At 40.4% G+C, this 16,584-nt stretch overlaps 1 protein-coding gene across 1 annotated transcript in view; it reads left to right on the top strand.

The window, feature by feature from the left end:
- The window catches only part of ACE2 (angiotensin converting enzyme 2), a 48,828-nt gene that overhangs the window by 19,045 nt on the left and 13,199 nt on the right, over positions 1 to 16,584 (top strand). The window contains exons 6-13 of the mRNA XM_055563590.1: positions 402 to 507; positions 3,379 to 3,476; positions 5,957 to 6,126; positions 7,848 to 8,074; positions 12,398 to 12,542; positions 14,496 to 14,594; positions 15,275 to 15,397; positions 15,807 to 15,979. Of these exons, the coding sequence (XP_055419565.1) occupies positions 402 to 507; positions 3,379 to 3,476; positions 5,957 to 6,126; positions 7,848 to 8,074; positions 12,398 to 12,542; positions 14,496 to 14,594; positions 15,275 to 15,397; positions 15,807 to 15,979 (1,141 nt within the window). The remainder of the gene's footprint in view (positions 1 to 401; positions 508 to 3,378; positions 3,477 to 5,956; positions 6,127 to 7,847; positions 8,075 to 12,397; positions 12,543 to 14,495; positions 14,595 to 15,274; positions 15,398 to 15,806; positions 15,980 to 16,584) is intronic.

Genomic DNA, 16,584 nt, shown 5'->3' with positions numbered 1-16,584 from the left:
CAGGAGACATATGAGATACGGGTTTGGTCTCTGAGTCGGGAAGATACCCCAGAGGAGGGCATGGCAACCCACTCCAGTATTCTTGCCTAGAGAATCCCATGGACAGAGGAGCCTGGTGGGCTACAGTCCATGGGGTCGCAGAGTCAGACACAATTGAAGGAACTTAGCACGCACACCTTCCATGTGGTATTTGTATCCCTCCAGATGTGTTCACCGCTTTATGCAGTGGAACTAGTCAGCATCTATATCGGGTAAGAAGGAGTGCTTTCAAACTTTCAGAGGAGAAGAAATTAGAATTTAGGGTAATTCTGCTGTCTAAAGAAGCCTCTATTTTTAGTGTTGGGGATTGGAATTTGGAATAGGCTATTCTTGGTCTTAAACTGTCTTCCTGGGCTTTTCAGATTAAACCATTATATGAACAACTTCACGCTTATGTGAGGGCAAAGTTGATGCATACCTACCCTTCCTATATCAGCCCTACTGGATGCCTCCCTGCACATTTGCTTGGTAAGAAACTCAGGGAATTCTTTGTCTACTTTGCTCTTTCCACCAATAAGTTTGTTATTTTGGTGTGAGGCCCAACTTTTGAAAAATTCTGTGAATGAAGTTAGTAACATGATAGAAATCATATTTTGAAAGCACTGTCTTCACCAGAAAAGTCATTTTAAATTGTCCTCTATTGCATTACTTTATGCACAGAGAGTTGTTTTGTTTGGCCTCAATCCATAGATAAAGGGGTTATTTAAGATCACCAGAGAATGAGAGTGAAAATGGGGAAAATAAGTTTTGTTTTGTTTTTTAAGATCCTCAGGTTTATTTTTATTTTTTCATTTTTTGGGCTGTTCTGGGTATTCCTTGCTGTGTACGGGCTTTCTCTAGTTGCTGCATGCAGGCTTTCTCTAGTTGTGCTGCGCGGGCTTCTCTTGTTACACAGCGTGGGCTCTAGGCACATGGTCTTTGGTAACTAACGCTCATGAGCTCTAGAGCATGGGCTCAGTAGTCGGGGCACACAGGCTTGCTTGCCCTATGGCATGTGGAATCTTCCTGGACCAGGCATCAAATCTGTGTCCCCTCCATTGGAAGGTGGATTTTTAACCACTGGACCACCAGGGAGGTCTGAAACTAAATTGTATGATTCAACTTGATTGGCTGACCCTTGGAGGTGAGATTTTAGCATCATGTTGTCCGAGGAAAGAAGCTTAGTTGGTTGGGAGTGGTCAGGGGTGAGAGAAAAGCTATCTAGAATTAGAGTATAGCCTGAGTGAAAGCTCTGTAAGTTGATTGTTCAAGTGCAACAATATCTTTTGCTGCAAAGTACTTGGTTTGGAATCATATGGGTAATCAATGAGATCCTCCTCATGAAGAAAGCTGCCTAGCTTAAGAGGAGAAACAGTCTTCAGAGAACTCCGGATCCTGCTGTAGAGCTTTAGTAGACCAAGCAAGACCTGGAGCCCTTTACTGAACTCCCTTATTCCTCGCCAGAGAGTGATCACCCTCCCTCCCATGTCCCTCACCCTCAAAGCCTTGGCCAAAGAAATATCTGTGTTGGGAAAGTTTATGTCCTGCATACACAGCAAGCCTACTACAGCAAGCTAAGTTGCTAGCAGCTGATTCTCTACAGGCAAGCCTCTTTCTTAGCAGGAGGGAATCTGGACAAAGGAGCAGTGGAGACTTTTTCCTCTAAAGCAATATATAAATACTCTCTACAGTGTCTTTGGCAGGCATTCTTTGGTAATTCATTTTCTGCTTAAACCTGTCAGTGTGAGGTGGCTTTTGCTTCCTTCCGAAATAGACTCATCTATCACTACACTGTACCAGTTATAAGAAAGTCCTACGTTATGTGAAGGTGAACCAACACCCTTCTCATGCCTTCCATTCATTCTGCCTAATTCTGTGCTCTGAGGTTACCCAGAGTATGTCCACTCTTCTTCCACAAGATGGCCTTCTAGAAAGTTGTAAACAACCATTGTCAAGGTACAGCACAGTTCCTGACACAAGAGTATGTACTCAGTATATTTTACTATTATTCTTGTCATCATGTATACACTATTTTCTTCTCGTATGTTAAATATCCTACATAGACTTTCAGCCATTCTTTAAAAATCTCACTTTTCTACTTGTTCTCATTTGGACAAGCAAATAAAATCAAACTTTATTGATGTCCTTCTTCAAATATCATGCTTAGAACTGAGCAGTTACTCCAGCTGAGGTTTGCCTGGCATAGAATAAAGACGGTGCTGTGACTTCCTTTGTTCTAGACACTGTAATTCTATTCATTTACCTTAAGGTGATATTCACATTTTGGAAGCCACATCATACTGTTTGTTGGGTCCCTTTTGGTCTTTTACATGTGTGCTGTGTTTCAACCCGATGTCATATATCACATATTTCCATAATAGCTATTTCTTTACAGTTGAAGCATAGGACTTTGCATCTATCTCTTTTGAATTTTATCTTTTAAAACATGAATTTGTTGCCATATTCTTCAGGTAGTTATTTTGCTCCATTCCTTTGGTGCCAGAATTCTGGTCCTGCTGTTACATTGATCTTTTTTTTTTCCAGATCCATTTTCTCTTTTAGGGTTTCTGGCCTTGGAATCCAGTTTAACATTTGTTTGAGATCTTTGAAAAGTCACCCAGTTAAGTAGATTACTATAGTATAGTAATAAAAGTGGAACTTAGTTACTAGTTATTAGCAGAGTTTCCTGAATGATCATCCTATATGCGCTCAGTTTTCTTTTCCATTATAGTTTATTACAGGATCTTGAATATAATTTCCCATGCTATACAGTAGGACCTTGTTGTTTATTCATTCTATATATAAAAGCTTGCATCTGTTAACCCCAAACTCCTAATCCATCCTTCCCCCACTCCCTCTTCCCCTTAGCAACAGCAAATCTGTCTATATACTCTCTGTTAAATTCAATATCATAGATTACTAACAGTTTAATTTGTAGTATTTGTCCCATGGATGAGGGACTATTTCTAATCTATAGTAGCTATGATGTCCTATATATCTAATACATTGTGCCTTTGAATTGTGATTTGAAATGAAAGAAACAGGGATGATTCCCTAACAAGCTTTGCCTCACCACATCACCTCTTGCCATTTTAACCTTTTAGAGGAGACAGTAAAAGAAGGGAATGTTGAAAATATAAAATAAGAGGAAAAGAGGTAGTGAAAGGAAGCGCAGAAACTATTGAGTTGGCAAAAAAGTTCATTCATGTTTTTCTGTAACATCACTTTTTGGCCAACCCAATAAATTAAATCTAGACTACCCTATGGCCTGTTTACCAGTCCCACCTCATGTGCTATGTAAAATCATGTCTATACTTCTACTATCTTTATCACATATTAACAAATCTTTTTTTTTAATAGGTGATATGTGGGGGAGATTTTGGACAAATCTGTACTCTTTGACAGTCCCCTTTGAACACAAACCAAGCATAGATGTTACTGAAAAAATGGAGAACCAGGTAAGAAGAAGACACCTTGAAAACTAAATCCTCAACCTCATTCCTTTTTATGCTACCCTTCTCTTCTTATGTTATAAAGTCATGTAAAAGAAAATTTTCAAGCTATTTTAAATTTATTTCTTATGTAGGTGTCCTTTCATAGAAAAGGGGTTTACAATGACAGTGACATCTAGTACCTAGAATAAGAACGGCATTGATCTTGCTGAGAGTAACTAAAAGTGGAGATGACCTGGTTTTCCATTAAGCAACAAGATGTGGAACTGTGAACTTATAATTCGTTCTAAAGTTAGTCATTGCTATGCTAACCTCTATGAATAGGGGAAAAAAAGGATATCTTTAGATTTTTGCATATTAAAAATCATTATTGTTAAAGATAGCGTAAGAGTCTGCAATGGTTTGCAAATAAACTTTTTGTTACCATCTTGGAATAATTGTTTTAATTCTCTGTGTTCCCTTCTATTGATGAAAGCATATTATAGTTGTAATTGTGTGTTTTTCTTTATTGAGCTAATACTCTACAATTCTGGGTAGAATCTATAATCATACATCTCTTAGCTGTGTAAAATTTTTCCAAATCATTGCACTGTGATTTACGTTAGTATTTATGCGTTGCTTGTGAACAGTTTTAAATCTGTAAGCAACTACGCAATGAACACCTTCACTTGCATAACATATTCCTGAGATAAGTCCACAGCAGAATGAAAACATGAAGCTTCAAGAGCCCCCAAACTCCTGCAGCTGTTCTAGCCACATTTTGCAATTGAGTAGCAGCAGGGGCTCATTTTTATGTACCTCCATAGCCTGTTTACGGTGTTTTCACACCCACCATCTCTCCTAATGTTATGTTTACAACAAATCTATGGGACTATCAGGGCAGGCCGGAGAAGGCAATGGCAAGCCACTCCAGTACTCTTGCCTAGAAAATCCCATGGATGGAGGAGCCTGGTGGGCTGCAGTCCATGGGGTCGCTACGAGTCGGTGGCGACTGAGCAACTTCACTTTCACTTTTCACTTTCACACAATGGAGAAGGAAATGGCAGCCCACTCCAGTGTTCTTGCCTGGAGAGTCCCAGGGACAGCAGAACCTGGTGGGCTGCCGTCTATGGGGTCGCATAGAGTCGGACACGACTGAAACGCCTTAACAGCAGCAGCAGCATCAGGGCAGGTATTGTGATAGTTCCATGTCATAGGTGAGGTAACTGAGGCTTGGGTAAATGATTCACCCAGTCACAAAGACAGTCAGTCAGTGGCAATTAAGGTTGGAACACAGAATTTGCAGTCTGGTTTTCTACCCATTCATTCTTCATTCAACAGATATTAACTGTGCTTGCCAGTCTGCACTCTTGATATACATTCATTTTCCTTAAGAACACCATAGTCACCAATAGCAATATTGTCTGACGTTAAGCCTTTAAAGGTAAAAAAACAATTCGTCGTGTCTCTTATACCCAGTTTCATATTTTCAAGGCAGACGTGGGAGAAGAAATTAACTTGACTGGTTTTTAAGATCAGAGAAGTTTTCTGTGTCACTAAAAAGTGATTCGTTAACTATCTACCAATTATACAAATTTAGTTTGACTGATGTATGGGCCTTATCTCCAAAGAAGTCTTGGTCAGCTCCAGGGACACTGGTTCCCAGAAAGATTTGCTGAATGGCAGACACCTTCTGCTGCCCTTCTGCAGTTCCAGAATATTCTGAAAGTTTAGGTTCCTATACAGACTATGAAGCCAAGGCCCAGCTACCCATTGGCTGCCGGGTCTCTTGTGGGCCTTTTTGACTTTGAAAGCATGTGACTTTGTGTTTGCTTTATTGTTTGTGTCTTCCTCTGACACAGACACTAATAATCCCCAGCCTAATACTGGGGCCTAGTTCACTGAACGAACTCAATCAAGGGTTGTTGTCTTGAGTTGAACAGTTTTTAGCAAAGAGAAGGTCATTACTACTTGTCTTTATACCTGGAGCATAAAGAATAAAGGCAAAAAAATGCATACATAATCGCAGTCTACTCCTGACATTTTAATGCACTTCTTCATTAAAATTATACTATATACGTGTTTTACATATTTTATCTTCTCACTATTATTTTAAAAAAATCAATAAAAATTCTTTATAAATTCAATTTATTTAGGTTTTCTATTCCACAAAGGCATCATTATTTATTTAGCCATTCTGGAGGCTGTTTCCACTTTTCCCTCTATTAAAAATCATTTTGTAACACTTACATAATTTGTCAAATATATTTTAATTAAAAAATAGTAATAAAAATCATTTAAAATGTAATTCTTTGACCTAATTTCTGAAAATTTCCTAGGTTAGTTCCCTAGAGACTGGATTACTGAGACAGAGTATAAACACTGTGAAAGCTGTTGTACATGTTGCCAAATTGCCTTTCAGAAAGGCTATGCCTTTATACATACCCAACAAAAGGAATGCTGTGATTTTAATGCTACAATTAAATGCTGTTCTTTTTTTTCCCCAGTCCTGGGATGCAGAAAGGATATTCAAGGAGGCTGAGAAGTTCTTTGTGTCTATCAGCCTTCCTTACATGACTCAAGGATTCTGGGACAACTCCATGCTGACTGAGCCAGGCGATGGCCGGAAGGTGGTCTGCCACCCCACAGCGTGGGACTTGGGGAAGGGTGACTTCAGGTAGTAAGACTGACATTCACATTGCCAGTACTCGAACAGGAGACAATGGAGGGATGAGGATGAATTTGGATTCCTTGTCTGTTTCTCTGAGCACTGAAGAGAGGAGTGAATTTTCCTTGAATAGAGGCTGGGAGTGAATGAGACCATATCTGGGTTTCTGAGGAAAAGGGGATTGTCATCAGGCCCTCAACTGCACCTTTAGACAGTTTACCTCGTCTGAAATAATATGCATTCATTAGAGTTTCATGGTCACAAGTATGGTGGTGCCCCCATTAGGAAAGGCTTGGTGCAAAGATGTATGGAAGATGAAATATATGAATCAGACATTAATCCCCCCTCCCCGTTTCTTTCTTCTGAGTGAACTAGGAGAGGTGGGTAGAAAATCTGGTATGTATCACAGGAGAAACACAGAGAGTACTTAAATCGTTTCTTTAGGCTTTGCAGGTCTCTGTTGCAGCTACTCGTCTCTGCCCTTGTGGCATGAAAGCAGCCAGAGACAATACAGAAACAAGTGGTTGGGGCTGTGTCACAGTAAAGTCTAATTTATCACAACAAGTGGCCAGCTGCAGGCCAGAGCTTACTGACTCCAGTACTAGAGTAAGGCTGAAACGTGAGGAAGTGTGTATAAGCTTCCAGCACAGGATCTTACACACAGTAGACATTAAGTAAGTACCTATTCTTATAATTGTGTCAAAGAGAATAGAGGAAAACCAAAATTAGAAAAAGAGGTCATATTGGGTGTATAGAGGAGATTGAGTTTGTTCCTGAGCAGTGGGAGTCCTTAAAGGGTATTTATTGGGGGATGGTGTGCTCAGAGTGGTGGGAAAATGACAACACCTACTGAAATACGACCCCTCCACTCACCTACCTGAAACTACTCTTGCCAAGTTGAAAAGGACTGGTATCTAATCGCCAAATGCAGTCTTTGGGCCACAGCAGCATGAGACAGTGTTGGTTGGTTGTCTTTGACGTGTTTTTTTCACTAGTGTCTGCATTGTCCTCCCTTCCAGACTTCTTTGACTTCTCTCTCTGTCCCCTTTTCCTCTCTCCACCCTGTACACCCTGGGACCTCCTGGGGCTTTGTCCTTGGCCCTCTTTCCTTGCCATCCTACACTAGCTTCATGGGCCATCACATCCACTCCTCTACTTACATGCTAATGATTCCCAAATGTCAATTTCTAGTTCCCACCCCCCCCCTTTTTTTTTTAACTGCTTCTCTGTCCTAGCTGTCCCAAACTGCTGGCTATGTTCCCATTCTTTTCTCAAGCCATCCTCATTGAGCACTTCTAGGAAGGTCAGTCTCTTGACCCTTCCTGCCATCTACCTGGCAAACTGCTGTGCTTTAATCAAAGTCCAGATTGCTCATTGCATCTTGAGTCATGCCATTCCTGGTGCATCTAGGAGACTAGGCCTGCATTTACTCATCATTATGGCCAAGGCCGTGTCTGCTGATCACTTGTAGAGCACTTGCCTCAGAGTTTTTGTAGTAGAAGACTCTGTCTTCCTATTAGTCTGTGAGTAGGAGGACAGGATTCAGCCCTGCCCATCACTTTATATTGAGCACCTAGAACAGTTTCTAGAACATATAAGGTAGGTCCTCAAGATTCATTGGTCAATAAATCTTGGAAATGTGATGCATGCTATAGAAATCCCATATAACTATTATGATGAATAAATGAAATTCAGTGAGGTTCACGTTACTCTTGCCCATTTTTGTTCAGGATCAAGATGTGCACGAAGGTCACAATGGATGATTTCCTGACAGCCCATCATGAGATGGGCCACATCCAGTATGACATGGCATATGCCGCACAACCCTACCTGCTCAGGAATGGAGCTAATGAAGGTTTCCATGAGGCTGTCGGGGAAATCATGTCACTGTCCGCAGCCACACCTCACTATTTGAAAGCGCTTGGTCTTCTGGCACCTGATTTCCATGAAGACAACGGTATGAACATTTTTCTCATGGCTTCTTTTGGGTATTCTTTATTCTGATATGGGCAAAGGTATTTATTGTCATGCATAGGATATATTTAATTTTTGCCATATGAAATATAATGTATTTATGGGTAACTGGGAATTGCTTCTGGTTAAAAAAAAAGCAATATATAACATAACATGCCAACTTTTGTTTTTGTGTCTCTGAGAAGAGGTAACTAAGTGAATGATCTTGGGACTCTAAGAATCATCTAGCAGAAAACTTTTATTTTATTTTACTTGTTGTTTAGTCGCTCAGTCATATCTGACTCTTTGCAACACCATGGACTGTAGCCCACCAGGGTCCTCTGTCCATGGAATTTTCTAGACAAGAATACTGGAGTGGGTTGCTGTTTTCTTCTCCAGAGGATCTTCCCCACCCAGGGACTGAACCTGTGTCTTCTGCATCGGCAGGGGGATTTTTTATCACTCAGCCACCAGGGAAATCCAGAAGATTTTTAAAAAGACGTTAAAACAGACCCACAGAACTGAAATGGCTTATCCAAGGTCACCTAGCTAATTAGTGTCAGAGTTCAGATTGAATTCCCCCAGTTCTAGGTAAAAACCTCAATGATGGAGCTGGAAAAGATTCTAAAAATCACTTTGCAGAGGAAGCAAGCTGAAGGCATGAGAGGGAAAATAACTAGCCCAAGGTCAAAAAGCAGCATGACAAACCAGAACCAAAGACCTAATCTACAACTTTCCCCATAATATTATGGGAATATTATGGGAGTTCTTAAGGGGCAAGTTGTAGAATATGAAGATTGGAATAGACTGAAACATTTTTTTTCATCTAGCTGAAACATGAATTTGCTCCATAACATGCCCTCAGATCCAGGGCATCCTTCAGCACCTTTGTTTGAGGCAGCCTTTTTGTCTTTGGATGGCCTGGACTTGATAGAACCCAACAAATATTCACAAGATCCAGATTTTTTTTCTGTGAGGATTCTTTCTTGTAAAAGGACACTTAGAACCAGATATGTTCTTCTTTCCCATGTTTTTCTCTCCCCTCATTTTAGCCATCTGGGACATAAACATCAGCTCTGCTGACTGGTACATTTAGTCAATGAGGTCAAGGTCATAAGCTCCATCTTTGTATGGACAGTTCACTTTGCCTTGACTCCAGACCTTGATGATCTCACAAGTACCTGGGAGTAGATCACTGTAAAGCCATCATCATGTCTGAGAAAGTGTAAGCACAGACCCAGTGGGTAATAAACAAGTAGTGGTATCCTCCCAGAAGTGAGCAACAAAGGAAAGGGGTTTCACAGTAACCACACCTGTTGCCTAATTTTAAACTATCATTCTCAAGTCAATTCACAGAAAAGTGTTTTATCATTGTTTAATATTCCTTGACAGCAGGCAAAGATGATTGAATCACTGGTTTGAAAAACTCCTGCTTCTGTCCTTGGCTCTGCTCCTGATCTGTTAATTATATTTGACAAAATAAAGTCCTTCATTCCTTCTTTTCCTCTTTCTTTCTCCCTCTCTTCCTTTCTTCTTCCAAAAGTGTTTACTGAGCACTTACTACATGTAAATCATTTTTAAAGATACTAGAGACATACAGTGATAATAGCCCCCTGGTTACATTCCAGTAAGCTGCATTTATACAACAGATATGAGCTCCACTGCCCTTTTACAACACTGCTGCTGCTGCTGCTGCTAAGTCACTTCAGTTGTGTCCTACTCTGTGCGACCCCATGGACAGCAGCCCACCAGGCTCTTCTGTCCACGGGATCCTCTAGGCAAGAATACCGGAGTGGGTTGCCATTTCCTTCTCCATTTACACCACTAATAAGGGATAAATGAAATAATATAATTTGTTAAAGCATTTTAAACTCTGGTAAGGAAGATAAAGCCTTACAAATAGCTGTGAAAAGAAGAGAAGAGAAAGGAGAAAAGGAAGGATATAAGCATCTGAATACAGAGTTCCAAAGAATAGCAAGGAGAGATAAGAAAGCCTTCCTCAGCGATCAATGCAAAGAAATAGAGGAAAACAACAGAACAGGAAAGACTAGAGATCTCTTCAAGAAAATTAGAGATAACAAGGGAACATTTCATGCAAAGATGGTCTTGATAAAGGACAGAAATGGTATGAACCTAACAGAAGCAGAAGATATTAAGAAGAGGTGGCAAGAATACACAGAAGAACTGTACAAAAAAGATCTTCACGACCAAGATAATCATGATGGTGTGATCACTCACCTAGAGCCAGACATCCTGGAATGTGAAGTCAAGTGGGCCTTATGAAGCATCACTATGAACAAAGCTAGTGGAGGTGATGGAATTCCAGTTGAGCTATTTCAAATCCTGAAAGATGATGCTGTGAAAGTGCTGCACTCAATATGCCAGCAAATTTGGAAAACTCAGCAGTGGCCACAGGACTGGAAAAGGTCAGTTTTCATTCCAATCCCAAAGAAAGGCAATGCCAAAGAATGCTCAAACTACTGCACAATCGCACTCATCTCACACGTTAGTAAAGTACTGCTCAAAATTCTGCAAGCCAGGCTTCAGCAATATGTGAACTGTGCACTTCCAGATGTTCAAGCTGGTTTTAGAAAAGGCAGAGGAACCAGAGATCAAATTGCCAACATTTGCTGGAAAAAGCAAGAGAATTCCAGAAAAAACATCTATTTCTGCTTTATTGACTATGCCAAAGCCTTTGACTGTGTGGATCACAATAAACTGTGGAAAATTCTGAAAGAGATGGGAATACCAGACCACCTGACCTGCCTCTTGAGAAACCTATATGCTGGTCAGGAAGCAACAGTTAGAACTGGACATGGAACAACAGCCTGGTTCCAAATAGGAAAAGGAGTACGTCAAGGCTGTATATTGTCACCCTGCTTATTTAACTTCTATGCAGAGTACATCATGAGAAACGCTGGGCTGGAGGAAGCACAAGCTGGAATCAAGATTGCTGGGAGAAGTATCAATAACCTCAGATATGCAGATGACACCACCCTTATGGCAGAAAGTGAAGACGAACTAAAGACCCTCTTGATGAAAGTGAAAGAGGAGAGTGAAAAAGTTGGCTTAAAGCTCAACATTCAGAAAACAAAGATCATGGCATCTGGTCCCATCACTTCATGGGAAATAGATGGGGAAACAGTGGAAACAGTGACTGACTTTATTTTTTGGGCTCAAAAATCACTGCAGATGGTGACTGCAGCCATGAAATTAAAAGATACTTGCTCCTTGGAAGGAAATTTATGACCAACCTAGACAGCATATTAAAAAACAGAGACATTACTTTGCCAACAAAGGTCTATCTAGTCAAGGCTATGATTTTTCCAGTAGTCATGTATGGATGTGAGAATTGGACTGTAAAGAAATTGAGCGTCGAACAATTGATGCTTTTGAACTGTGGTGTTGGAGAAGACTCTTGAGAGTCCCTTGGACTGCAAGGAGATCCAACCAGTCCATCCTAAAGGAGATCAGTCCTGAGTGTTCATTGGAAGGACTGATGTTGAAGCTGAAACTCCAATACTTTGGCCACCTGATGCGAAGAGTTGACTCATTTGAAAAGACCCTGATTCTGGGAAAGATTGAAGGTGGGAAGAGAAGGGGACGACAGAGGATGAGATGGTTGGATGGCATCACTGACTCAATGGACATGGGTTTGGGTGAACTCTGGAAATTGGTAATGGATAGGGAGGCCTGGCGTGCTGTGGTCCATGGTGTCGCAGAGTTGGACACAACTGAGCGACTCAACTGAACTGAACTGAAGATATCAGTAAATTTAAAGTTCATGGTACTTCTGATTATCTACTGGATAATTAGAGGAGGGAGGCTGTTTTTTCTTTGTTTTTTGTTTTTTTTTTTCCTCCCTGGTTTACTGGCTTTTGGCCACATCTGTTTAATATCCATTTATTTAGCAAAGACTCACACAGGGCCTCATGTAGCAGACAGCAGTTTAGGTATACAGTCTTGAATGAGACATTTACAGTCACTGCCTTCATGGAGCTTACAGGAATAAATAGTATGACTAGGAAAGCAGGTGAAATAGCCCTACTTAGCTCTGACAAAAAGGCAACGAAACTAATGCAAAAAAGAGGGTTACTTGTGGATTTATTTAATCTATTCTATCCAAGGCTTCACCCTACTTCAAATCCTTCAGCTGAGAAAATGAATAAATACATATTATTATGTCCACTGTCAATATTTCTCATGTGATCATGCTTATAGTAAGTATATCTTGAGGAATAATATCTTGAGATTAGGAAATTATTGAACACAAAATGTCTACTGTCATCCTCATCTTAATATTTATCCTTTCCCATTTTCCTTTCAGAAACAGAAATAAACTTCCTGCTCAAACAAGCACTTACAATTGTTGGAACTCTACCATTTACTTACATGTTAGAAAAGTGGAGGTGGATGGTCTTTAAGGGTGAAATTCCCAAACAGCAGTGGATGGAAAAGTGGTGGGAGATGAAGTAAGTCAGTGAATATGCACGCAATCAGTAAAATGTTTTCTCATGAATTTGCTGTTTATTTAAAAGCATCTAATTGGCCTATATAGACACACACACTCACATAACTACTTGCTTTTTATTAAGTCTCCATTTGGGTGCCTTCTTCTCAGATAACATTTCCTTGGCTTTGCCCACCCCTTCAAAAGCAGGGTCAAGTGATGAAATTTCTCATGCTCTATCTTCTTGCATGTTGAGGCACCCGTTAAACTCTGATATTATTTAGGAAGTAATCAATGTGTTCATTTCCATTTTTTATTTTGTCCATTCTTTGAAACAAAAATTAATAACCCCATATTTTAGGTAAAGCACCAGGGATCCAAGACTGATCGTTTGCACCAGGGATCTGAGGCTGATCTTTTTTGATGTTCTCTTTGATTTCCAAGAGCTTTTAGTTTACGGAGGAATGTGGAAAATGAAACCACTGCAGTGTGTTGAATTGTGATGGAGGGTGTGAGGATCCATGAGCATCCAAGGGGGTCCAAAGCCCTGGCCAGTGAGTCAGATGAGGAGAGGCATCCAAGCTAAGGTTTGAGAACAGTGTGGGAGTTAACCAGGTGTACGTAGAAGGGAAGGGAGAGAATTCCAAGCAAGTGAAAGCCTGCCACATTTGGGCCACAGATGGTGATGCCGTTCAATAGTTTCAGTGCTGCGTCATTCATCACTATATCCCAAGTGCTTTGCACAGGGCCTGGATCAGACATGGATGAAATAATGATGAAAGTACTACTGAGGAAGATGGAAGGAAGAAAAGAGATCTCCCCACCATGTTAGTCAGACTCCTGTTAATGATTTTTCTTTATTTTTCCTTTTTGGAGTGAAGATCTACAATTATAACATTTAGCCCCATGTCCATAAGTTGAAGTCAGTGCCACTGTTCTGCTAAGATTCTTTCTGTTGACATAAATCCTCCTTGGGAGGAAGGAGACAGCATCTCTAATAACTGTCTCTAGCATTTAAGTATTACCAAAATTATGTCTATCATGATCTCACGATCAGAAAGGACAAATGTATTCAAACAATGCCAAATACATGGTTTCTGTACCTTTTTATCCTGATTAAATTTTTGACCCCTTTTAGTTTATTTCCAAAGGTACATGGAATCAGGCCATTAAAATGGTTCATTGTACTCTATTCATGTAATAAGTCCACATGAAGTCTTTTCTTAGTGTTGGGCATTGTGGCTGGCCCTGGAACTATAAAGATGACCAGAACACAGCCCTGCCCGCTAGGTGCTCAAGTCTCCAGGGCAAGAAGGAGCTGTATGTGAATAATTATAAAACAGAGAGAGAAATGGCAAAGCCTTTGGGCATTATGGCTGGCCCTGGAACTATAAAGATGACCAGAACACAGCCCTGCCCACTAGGTGCTCAAGTCTCCAGGGCAAGAAGGAGCTATATGTGAATAATTATAAAACAGAGAGAGAAATGGCAAAGGAGGCAGAGCTAGAGAAGGCCTAGGGAGCTGGAGGGCTTGCTGTGGTAGCAGGTGCTTGGGGTCAGGGGCAGGACTCACAGATGAGGGGGCATTTGAGCTGGCCTTGAAGAATCAGATCAATCAGAAGAATCAGTGATGTTTCAATTTTAGAAAATTCTGCCTACCAGGAGCCCATAAAATATGGTGCAGGAGAGGAATTTTTAGGACTTTCACTGTATGGTTTTGGTCACATAATACACTTTATGAATTGGTGTTTTGATGATACAGCTATTTTTCAATGGTATATACTGGCTGAAGTAACAAAAAACAGAGATGATTACATGATGGGCTTTATTCTGTAATTCTTTACACTGTTTCAATTTCACCTGACCACAGATTCCAATAGAAATGCCATTGACTGATGGCACTGCACAATGGCACCATCTATACCTTCTCTCAATGAGTGACCCACAGCTAATAAACCTTCTTTTTCCTCCAAAGGCGAGAGATAGTCGGAGTGGTGGAGCCTCTGCCCCATGATGAGACATACTGTGATCCCGCGTGTCTGTTCCATGTGGCTGAAGATTACTCATTCATCCGGCAAGTGACAGTTTTCTTCTGTTTCACTTCTAGAATTTGTAGACAGAGTGACAACTTTAATTTCTCTATCTCCATTCACCTCCCCCTTAGAACCTCAAAATAGATGATCAGTTTCAATTCTATGTAACTGAACATGATGTATTGAGTTCAACAGAAGTTATATGAGATCCTTTTCTCCACCAACAGGGAATTTATAGTCTCCTTGGGAGCCATAGAAATGTTTTTGTTTGTCTCCATGTTACTGGCAGAGTTCAGGGTGATTATAATAGAGCATGTTTAACTTGAAGTCCCCAAATCTATGTTCTTTACCTATTAGCTCCAGATCTTGAATTTGTTGAGTCTCAAAGTTTCTTTATTTGTAAAGTAGAAATAATATTGATGATTTGCCAGAAGGATTGATGGGCATTAGTTATGTGAAAAGGCTATAAATCAGTAAAACACAATACAAATGTGAGCTCACATTTAACAAGATAATGCTGCCTTTTTATCAGCTGATACATAAATGCAAGTATAATGAGTCTATAGGGTTTGTGTTTGGGTCTTTCTTGAGTGAAAAGAGGTTTAACTGACATTTCTTTGCTTGCTGGGGCCTCAAAATTTAAATATATGTCCCAATCTATGACTTTACCACAGAAACTACACACGGGACAACTCTTTTTTTTTCTTTGTCTCTTTTACAGGTATTACACAAGGACCATTTATCAATTCCAGTTTCATGAAGCCCTTTGTAAAACAGCTAAACATGAAGGTGCCCTGTTCAAATGTGATATCTCAAATTCCACAGAAGCTGGGCAGAGGCTGCTGTAAGAGATGCTTCAAAAATACTGAACCTCTCATCCTATTTAATGTTACTCATTTCCATGCCTAGGTTTGAATTTGATTTCTTTGTTCCAAAAAAAGAAAATTTGGGGACTTAAAATGTCTTCATCCATGAATTCAATGTTTGTTTTGTGATCACACAGGAACCTGGATCCTGTGATGGCTAGACAGGCCACCTCCTCTCCCCATGTCGTAACTAGAGAGCTCTCTGGGGAAGAGAGATTAAAAGATGAATACATCTTTTACCATGCCTTCTTGTCTTATTTGCCAGGAGCAAACTTAGTCAAACCAAAGAGGAGTAACCATAGATTGAACATGTAAACAGATGTACATCTGGAATCCTTCCAAAGGCCCTGAACCCACCTCCCCCCGCTTTTTTTTTTTTTTATGTAGCCAAATGCTACGCCTTGGAAAATCAGAACCCTGGACCTTAGCATTGGAAAATATTGTGGGCATAAAGACTATGGATGTAAAACCCCTGCTCAACTACTTTGAGCCCTTGTTTACCTGGCTGAAAGAGCAGAACAGGAATTCATTCGTGGGATGGAGCACGGAATGGACTCCATGTGAGTAGATGGCGTTGACACATTTCGAATGGCCCTTTTTCTGCTTCCCTAGTCCTCTCTGGCCCTAGTCTCATGGGACTTGCACAGTTGAGTGTGTTCTCCCTCTACCTACCCCCTGTACTGTGGTGGCAGATGCCATTTTCTCTGGGAGGAAACACATTTGTTGAGCACCTACTGTGTACCCAACACAGTGAAAACTACCCCTCTCTTGTTTTCAATCTGCTTTACTAGCCCCATATTTAAAATAAGAGTCTAACAGTTTCCAACACACTGTATGTGAACCCTGCTCTTCAAAGGCAAATACGTTTAACAATTTTAGTGCAATCCCCTCTTCTTTCTGGCAGCTACATTCATATTTCTAAACAGTTTGTTTATATTGTCATTTCCCCATTGCTCAGTTTTAGACATGCACTTCTGCCTACGCTTCTGCCTCCATTTCCCATTCTCCCAATGAAATTTAACATAATTTTTAGTAAAGAGATTACCAATATTTGCATCATTATACCTGCAGAACCGAGTAATATACTATTTTATATCTTTTTTAATGTAGCTTTTTGTTTGTCCTGAAGTTTCTATTGCCTCACTTTTTTGCATGTCTAATTTGC

Source organism: Bubalus kerabau, chromosome X, assembly GCF_029407905.1.
Source record: "Bubalus kerabau isolate K-KA32 ecotype Philippines breed swamp buffalo chromosome X, PCC_UOA_SB_1v2, whole genome shotgun sequence".
NCBI classification, from domain to species: domain Eukaryota; kingdom Metazoa; phylum Chordata; class Mammalia; order Artiodactyla; family Bovidae; genus Bubalus; species Bubalus kerabau.
This window is presented reverse-complemented; position numbering and strand designations above follow the sequence as displayed.